The sequence below is a fragment of the Nerophis ophidion genome, linkage group LG09 (assembly GCF_033978795.1).
Source record: "Nerophis ophidion isolate RoL-2023_Sa linkage group LG09, RoL_Noph_v1.0, whole genome shotgun sequence".
Taxonomy (NCBI): Eukaryota; Metazoa; Chordata; class Actinopteri; order Syngnathiformes; family Syngnathidae; genus Nerophis; species Nerophis ophidion.
Genome location: NC_084619.1, coordinates 20,822,785 through 20,832,444, shown reverse-complemented (window position 1 = coordinate 20,832,444; position 9,660 = coordinate 20,822,785). Strand labels below are relative to the sequence as shown.

At 37.7% G+C, this 9,660-nt stretch overlaps 1 protein-coding gene across 1 annotated transcript; it reads right to left on the bottom strand.

Annotated features, from left to right (window-relative positions):
* Positions 1-26: 26 nt before the first annotated feature.
* On the bottom strand, positions 27-9,554 carry mgme1 (mitochondrial genome maintenance exonuclease 1). The gene is made up of 5 exons (XM_061910551.1): positions 8,892-9,554; positions 6,181-6,409; positions 5,980-6,112; positions 722-852; positions 27-435 (listed from the first exon to the last, which is right to left on the bottom strand). Exons 1-5 carry the CDS (start codon positions 9,385-9,387, stop codon positions 396-398), a joined length of 1,029 nt encoding a protein of 342 aa, XP_061766535.1. The 5' UTR covers positions 9,388-9,554; the 3' UTR covers positions 27-395.
* Between the last annotated feature and the right edge of the window lie 106 nt (positions 9,555-9,660).

Sequence of the window (9,660 nt, the reverse complement as noted above, 5' to 3'; positions counted from 1 at the left end):
CTTTATGTAAGACAGACACACTGACAGAAATAACAACCATTTATTGTAGTTTTAAAACCTTATTGATGTTTACAGGGCTATTGCTTTGTTACAATCTCTCCTCGGTCAAGGTTAATTGAATCTTTGAACAAAAAAGGCACAATAAGCATTAGGAAGTTATGTTACATGTGTTACTCTATGAGTATTTAGACATAATTATGTTCCTTATGCCACATTATTGGGATAATATCTACCGGTAAAACATTTTTCAATTTTAAAAATGTGAAAAGTCTTTAAAGAAGTATGTGTTTGCCATTCATCTAAAAGTGTAGAGAAAAATGGGGCCAACAATTAAAATTGGTTATTATGATTGAATTTTTGTTCAACACCCTAAAAAATGGACTTGTCCATGGATGTCACTTTCTCTCCGAAGAAGCAGAAGAGACTTCACTCAATCTGAAATAAATAGGGAAAATGCAGTTGACAGACACAATTGCGAATACATAGACACATTTGATAACCACTACTTTTCATAAAAGAAATAATAAGGAAAACACCAAAATAATCACATGCATTTTGTCACATGATACGGACATGTTTAGTAATGAAAAGTTTAATCATAAAGTGCCTCTGCTGGTTGCAAACAAATAGCGCACATTTTGCTTCAACTGACTAATTTGATTACTATATCCATCTCTAAATGAAAGACATGAAGAGAATTGATATTATAACCTGCTTTTACCTCTTTTCTCTATACCCTTCCAGGCGAATCAACCATTTTTCCCAATATTCTGACATCAGCTCAGTGTTCAGGTTGTGTGCATGTGCTGGTGAGCCATCCTTATAAGCAACAACAATGAGGCCATTTTCCACCTGAAAAAAAGTGTGTGATGAATTAGTAAGCATTGATTTTATCATTATGTTTTTCACAAAAGTGTCATCATTTTAGTTTTTAGCAAATATTATGGACTATAAATTATTTTGTGATAAGAAAAATAAAAATATCAATCTACAGTGTTTACCCCACTTTCCCAATATACGTGTGGCAGTGGGGGGGTGGTCAATATGACGTCATCAAATAATTTTCTGAACAGTCGATGATGCATATATTTTCTTTAAAGAAGGCTAAAACATTTAAATACATTTAAAAACAAATGTGTGTTAGCGTTAGAGAAGGCCTGGGCAATTATTTTGTCTCGGGGGGCCAAATTTAGAGAAAAAAATGTGTCTGGGGGCCGGTATGTCTATTTTTAGGAACACTAATACAAAACCTCGCAGTAATGTCTGAATGCTAAAAACATGACGGACCGCCTTAAAAAACGCAATGTGATTTAAAAAAAATTTACTGAATGAGACGCCCAGAATGTACATGAAATCAAAGAATGCGGGATTTACTCTATTAACTATGAAGAATAAACACTGAATATTGACAATATATGAACATCACACCCCCTCTTGATCAACAATTTTTACAATCAGGTGAAATGCAACAAACACAGCAAATATGAATGGAAAGTGTGACAAAAGAAACCCTCCACCTGATATATCACTAACTTTTAGAATTTTTTTGTAAAAATCTCCCTGACACCCGCATTTCAGGCTGACACTTTGTGGAAACGCTCTCCACCTACACTGCTTGGTGCCTAGTCTGAGCTGCAGTGACTTAGATTACCATAGTAACTAGTATATCATACAAAAGCGCAGATTCCAACCATTGAAATACTTTTTGCAGTTCAAGACTTACTGTCATTTGAAAACATCACTGCACATTATAATGGCGGCTCTAGTTTTGATCTTAAAAATCTAAAAAAATAATTTGGGAATGTCCGGCAGGCCAGATTGAAAATCTTAACTGGCCGCGTGCGGCCCCCATGCCTTACTTTGCCCAGGTCAGCGTTAAGAGCATTATCATGTTTTCATATCATTTTGCTCTGTTTATTCAGGGTCTCTGCAGATTTCAACATGTCAAATTTAAGACTTTTAGGTCCATCTTGAAAATAATTTAAGACCATTTCACATCTATTCGGACAAAATATACAACGATAAAGTAAAATCAGAGGTGCAGAATGATTTTCTAGTATATTAATTCATTCACTGCTTTTTCACATTGGAAAATAAAATGGTTAAACTAACTAAATACACCAGGAGTGTCTCTAGTATAAACTAATCATAACAGCCAATTTTCAGATTTGCCATAGAAGTGTTTTCTTGCAAAAGGTGCAGTGCGCTTCATATCAAGTGTTTTCATGTAACATCAGCAACGGTAGAGGAAAGCACAACAATATATTGTCTGTGAAAGGGACAGTTAGCATCTATGCTAAAACTAAATAGTTAACTTTGGTAATGTTTTTTCAGCTGTCAGAATTGAGCAAACCGATAAAAACATCGACAGTACAACTGTTTCTGCACAAAGTTGTGAAAAACAGTGTGCAGACAGAGTGATTGTCTAAAAAGAAGGAAGGCGATTATGGCTTGCAAGCCTCAAACAGAATTTGGATGTGAATAATGTGGATAACATTTAAATTTGCTCAGCTCATTTTGTATCTGCTGTGTATGGATATATTTTTACCTGTTTTTTTGTGACCTGTTTGAAAACATATTGCTAACACACAAAGCTTAGTTTTTATTTAGGCATGACAAGATGACATTGGCAAATCTCCCTTGCTTTCCTGACCCCACAATAAGATGAGTGTTAACACTAAACAGGCAACCGCTTTTAATGTTGGAGAAAAGATTATGCATGAAAAGCAGACCAGAAATTATTGGAACAAATAATAGAAATAATATAAGAGAATTATGTTTTTTTTTTTATATATAGTTTTACTGCTGAGTACACTACTACCACAGACAAATCATTGTGTGCGTCCTGTATGTAATAGTATGATTTCACTACTAAACATCTCATATTGATCTCTTTCGGCAATTGGCGCTACTTAACACACATAACACTCGTTTGGGGGGGGCTTACCTTTATCTTTGTAAAGTTGTGCACGTTTGAAGCGTTTCAGCATCTTTTGACCTGGACTTATCCTGTATTTTTTACTTTTACATTATCATTCCATTCACTTTCACCCCAATGTTTACAAACGCTTCCCTCCAAGATGGCTGCACATCTGGGTACTAAACACCTTAAACGTTTCCATTCACAGGCTTCAACCATGCATTAAATTGATCGTTCAGGAGACACAAATCGTTCAACTTTTACTTACCAATTTTATGCAAGTAATTTGGTTTTGCTGTGGGCATTAAGTTTTTTCCGCTGCTATGCTAACTAAGCTGTCAAAATACAAACAAATTGTGACCGGGCAGCACAGTTAGTTCGCTGTGTAGTTAGTTAAGTTATAGCGTCCTCAAAAATCGAAACATGCATGTTTTAAATAAAAGTAACGTCAATATATTTTTAAGACCTTTCAAAATCCTATCTAAGACCTTTTATGAGATTTTAGACATTTTAAAGCCTTAAATTCAAATTATTGGATTTAAGACTTTTTAAGACCCCTTGGATATCCTGTTGTAATTGTTATGGTTGTCTGTCTATCTGTGCTGATCCTGTGATGAGGTAGCAACTTGTCCAGCGTGTACCCTGCCTTCCACCTTAGTGCAGCTGGGATAGGCTCCAGTTCCAATTAATTTTGCTTACTAGAGAACATTGGACAGCTGTAAGTAATCATAACGAGCTGTGGTCGCATTGTACCAAAAAAAAAAAAAGATTAGCATTGTCATATGAAGAGGTAAACAAGCGTGTTTGTTTATGCAACTTGTTGAACTAAAAAGTAAATGCAGATTAAATGGTGCACTATGTTAAGTTGTTTATGAATGTGTTTACTACATTATCGGTTAGTAACTGTACATTTCTTGCAATATTATTGCAAAGACTTTCAAAATGTGCACTTAGAACTTGCTATACTTACTGTCACCAAGTTTGGAGCAAATCAATGACTTGCAGTTGAGTAAAACATTTAAAAAATGTTCCTGTATAACATACCCACAACCAAATTTCATTTGTATCCAAAAATTGGGATATTTTCTTAAGCAAATGTTATTCATGCAAGCAAATAAACTTCTCAATTCTAGAGTGTGATTAATATGCTTAAATAACCACTTGACAGCCCTAATATAAGTCCATTCATACAATTTATTACTTCAATTTGTTTTTTTTGTAAAAGACCCCAATATTTAAAGTGTGGCCATGCGCCATGATCAATTACATGCAGGGGAAAGAAACCCTGATCTAATCACTTTAGTATTGTTTATATAACGATACAATACAGACGTCAATAGTATCACCATCTAAATTGATAACCCCTACTTTACATTAAAGTTTTACCGGTTAGCTTCTTCTGCTTAGCCTCCAGTGATGATTAAACGTGTAAGAAACAGTTTAATCTACGCTATGGTGGTGAGGTTTAGCATCCCTGGATAGATGATGAATTATTTGCAGCTTGCTTTCAAATTTGAGCGGGTGTTCTGACAAGGCACGCACCTTCATAGAATTCATGCAACTCCTGCATGTGTGTAACATGGAATATGGAAATGTGATTGTGTCCACATGAGCGTGCATCCCTTTGAATATGGCTGTAACGATTGATCAATATTTCGTTTGATTTATTTATTTTCTTATATTTCCAATTATAACCATCTGTGCCCTGCAAGTTTGCAATCCGGAAGATAGTGATCGATCCAAAATCGTTTTAAAAGGGAATTGATCGGTTGTATTGTTACTACAAAAAGGAAAAGATTGGATTTAGGGAACGCCACACTTTATATGAATTTTAGCACTTTAAAAAGTAAGGGCGTAAAATCTTAATTGTCTATTTGCCCGTCTGTGACATCATCAAAACAAAAATAATGAATACATACGATGGTAAAGCAGGGTCATAACAAACACAAACGCCACAAAACAATATAATAAATTACAACACACACAAAAACATTTATCTACAGCACACAAATGCAAAAGCCGCAACAAACACAAATGATACAACACAATAACATAAAGCCACAACACAACTTTAAGCCACAAAAGACGCGACTAACACAATGTAAGTGACAGTGGAGCAAATTTCGGCGATGCACCAACTTACGGAACACAATATTATGTGACAACAACTGGCAGCCAAAGAAAAATACATTTTGTCAGAAACAAATACAAGACATGGATGAAGGAGGCTATGGAAATTAGGAAGCAAGGGGCCAAATCCATCAACAGGAATGAGGGATCATATGCTTTAGCACACCCGGAACACTGTCATCAGTAACAAAATAACAGATACATGACCGGCCAGGGAACTTCAATCAGCAGGTAAATCTACTGTTAAAATGTTGCTGACTGCAGGTTTATTGAAAAAGCTTGAATGTTGAAAATATGAGCAGAAACAGTTTCCTCTTGTTAATTCACCCAGGATTATTAGCTGCACTTTATTCAAATACAATGTGAATGCATTGGCCTATAATTGTTGGTTTATTTACTTGTCTGTATCCAAAATTAATTTATACATATTTGACTTAAATAACAGGAATATAGGAAACTTTCCCTGTGTTGTTCAGTAGCCAATATTTACTTAAGTATGTACAGTGTTTCCCAGTCACACTGTTTGATTGTTTTGCTAAAGAGTTACTGAATCGATTTTCAGCTCACTTAATAGTTTCGAATTGGAAAGTTCTGAAAAAAAATAATATCATCCCTGATTTGTATTGGCAACCACAAATATCAAATTGTTGTTAAAACAAATCGTTACACAACTACCTTTGAAGGACAATACATTAGCTTTGTAAACACTCGGACACAGTTTCTGTTAAGATCAACTGAGCATGGTAGCTCTTTAGTTAAAAAAGGCAACTATCAGTCCTGGCTCCCATCCCATTGTCGGGACATTTCTAATTTATACATTTTATTTCTTGGAAATGCAGTTAGGTGGATTGGCCCATAAGATCAAATAGTTGCGGAAATGTGAGAGGTGTGTTCAGTTTTGTTTATATGAATAGAATATACAGTACTACCTGGTATTTGTAGTTGCCATCATTGTTCAAGGCTCCTGCATAGGCCGCCACTTGAATGGGATTGTCGTATGTGTTGCCCAGCAATGGTTTTGGCTTCTCTGAAGTCTTCCAGTCAATAACACAAAGAACCCCTCTATGGACAAAACGGCTTATGAGTGGGATCCAACCAATAGACAATGTTTACCAAATAAGGATACTCACCTGTAGCGTGCCACACAGTCCACTACTCCCAAATAGTTAAGAGCATCATGTTGCACAGCGCTCTCGATCACTCTTACAGCACCGACGTCTTCCAGTATGTGAGATATGCTCTCTATGTATCCCAACACCTCCGGTGGATGTAGTTCATGTTGTTTGTCTTTCAGAGTCCCACCAGACATCAGAACTTCTTCCACAGCAGAATGGAACAGTTTTCCTTTCCTAAACAAGTCTGGTTAAAACACAATTTGATTAAACGGAGCACAGTGAACTTATTTCTCAGAAGCAGGCTCAGGATCTTTCTCCCCGTGACTGCGTGGGTTCCCTCCGGGTAGTCCGGCTTTCTCCCACCTCCAAAAACATGCACCTGGGAATAGGTTGATTGGCAACACTAAAATTGGCCCTAGTGAGTGAATGGGGGTGTGAATATTATCTGTCTATCTGTGTTGGCTCTGTGATTAGCTGGCTACTTGTCCAGGGTGTACCCTGGGGACAGCGTGGCGCGGTTGGGAGAGTGGCCTGAAGGTTCCTGGTTCAATCCCCAGCTTCTACCAACCTAGTCACGTCCGTTGTCCTTGAGCAAGACACTTCACCCTTGCTCCTGATGGGTCGTGGTTAGAGCCTTGCATGGCAGCTCCCGCCATCAGTGTGTGAAAATGGGTGAATGTGGAAATAGTGTCAAAGCACTTTGAGTACCTTGAAGTAGGGCTGGGCGATATATCGATATATACGGTATATCACGGGTTTGTCTCTGTGCGATATAAAAAAATGACTATATCGTAATATTCAAGTATACGTTCTCACGCAGTGCTTTTAGCTGCAGGCGTACACTTCAGGTTCTTCTCGCTCTTTCCTGTCGTTCCTTCTCCACAGACAAGCAGGCGCACATTCTTACATACGTCACAAACTGTCACGTCACAAACTGTCACGTCACACGTCACAGTGTCCGCCCTCGCGGAGCAGAGAGATAGCATACTGGGCTACGTTAGCTGCTAAGGTAGCCGTACGATTGGGAATACAAGAAAAAGAAGCTGCGGATCTAGTAACAAATGAAAGAAGACTTAATTCCCGATAAAAACAGCAGGGTTTTCATCGTCTGGTGGTTGTTCGGCTTCAAGTGGGAATATGTCGAACAGACAACCGTAATTTGTCAAGTGTGGGGGAAAAAGCGTTGCTATAAAAAGTAGCATTACTGCTAATATGTAGCATCATTTGAAAAGTCACTAGCTAGAGAATTAAGAGAATTTCATAACCTTAGTAGCGTTGTAAGCACAATACCAATGGCGCACAGTTTGCTAATTTAATGTCAGATCAAATCAAATGGTTATTGGATTCATCACTATACAGTGTACATCCACGACTAAACTACTACCAAGTGTGGATTCAGGCCGGGTGGCCTATTTCAAGTTCCAGGTAACCTTACATTATTATATTTTATAAATAGTAAACCAAGTTGTGGTAGTAGTTTAGTGAGTAGTTTAGTCGTGGATGTACACTGTATAGTGATGAATCCAATAAACATTTGATTTGATTTGATTTAACATTAAATTTGCAAGATGTGGTTGCGCATTTTGCAAATTGCGCGCCATTGGTATCGTGCTTACAACAGTAACATACCACATAGTGAAGGACAAATACTATTTGATTTCCTATTATGCAGCTCATTTTTATTTGACACTTAAAATGTCTCTGACAATCTTGCACTTTATGTCTTGGAAATGACTTGAATGTTTGTGCCATTGCTTAATAACTTTAATAAATAATTTTTTGGTCAATTAACTTAGTTGTGATTTCCCTCTCTGCATGAAAGTTTAAAAGTAGCATATATGAATGCAGTATGAAGAAGAATGTTTTAATGCAGTGGTTCTTAACCTGGGTTCGATCGAACCCTAGGGGTTTGGCGGAGGTCAAAACACACCGAACTCATCGTGTAAACACAAACTTCTCCCTATCGCCATATTACGGATACGGCAACAACCGACTCATTTACAGGTGTGTAATTTGTTTTGAGTTGGTTTTGTTGTTTGAACAAGGTGATGTTCATGCACGGTTCATTTTGTGCACCAGTAAAAAAACATGGTAAAACATTAGTATGGGGAACATATTCACCATTAATTAGTTGCTTATTAACATGCAAATTAGTAACATATTGGCTATTAACTGGGCATTATTAAGTAGTTAATAATGCCTTATTCGGCATTGTAACCCTAACCCTAACCAAATAACTCTAAGTTAGGTCTTTATTACTTAGAATATGTTCCCATAGTGTCCAAATAACTCAGAATTAAGTCTTTCTTACTTAGAATATGTTCCCCATACTGAAGTGTTACCAAAAACATATAACTTTGTCTTGAATTTGAAAAAAAACCCTTTATTTTTCACAAAAAAATGGTTTGGTGAATGCACATTAGAAACTGGTGGGGTTCGGTACCTCCAACAAGGTTAAGAACTACTGTTTTAATGTATACACATAGAATCACCATACTGCTGTGATTATATGTATCAAGTGTTCATTCAAGGCCAAGGCAAAATATCGTAATATATATCGTATATCACGATATGGCCTAAAAATATCGCGATATTAAAAAAAGGCAATATCGCCCAGCCCTACCTTGAAGATAGAAAAGCGCTACACGAGTATAACCCATTTACCCCTCAAAAATGATAAGCGGTAGGAAATGAATGGATGGATGGATGGATATTCCAAAGCCTACTTTTAGAGTATTCTTTAAAGCCTTCCTCGCCCAGCTCTGCCACCATCCTCCTCTTCCATCTCTCCAGGTAGAAGAGCTGCTCTGATGAAAGTGTCGCCTGAAGAACCCTCGTCACACTTGGCACTGACGACCTGCCTTGATCCCGATTTAATACAATCCTTAATGGAGGTCCTGACTCGAGATCCTCTGCTTCTGGAGTGTCCTCACGGTGTGAGAACGGGTGCATTATCTGAAGGAGCCTCGTCTCTGGTCTTGACGAAGCTTTGACGACGGGTCCGAACATGTGCTCGTCCTGTTCTTGAATTGTCTCCGGTGTCTGAGCAGTGACCCTCACAGACGTGACAGACTTAACGAGAGAAGAGTACCGGTCACTGTCCACGCAGCTGTATGGACTCGGCGCCCTGCGGGAGCTGGAGCGATGACAGGCTGACAAGAAGCCGAAAGGGAGGGCGGTGTACTGAAGCACTCGGCCCGAAACTCGTTTAAGAATTAACATTTTTTTTCTACGTCAATACACCACGTGTTATGTTCAATTGTTAGAGCGGTCTATATACTTGCATTTATATCGTCTCAACGTGTTCATTTTCAGGTAATCCAACAGCGCGCCATTGAAACTTTCTTCTTCTATTATGCTGGGTACTAGCATGCACACTGTTTCAGTGTACTTGCGCCACTCTGTGGCGAGGTGGTGTTTTTTCAATTTGCGTCATCTAACAGCTGGGAATTGTAGTTGTCATATGGCTAAAAAAAAAGTGTTTAATATGTATTG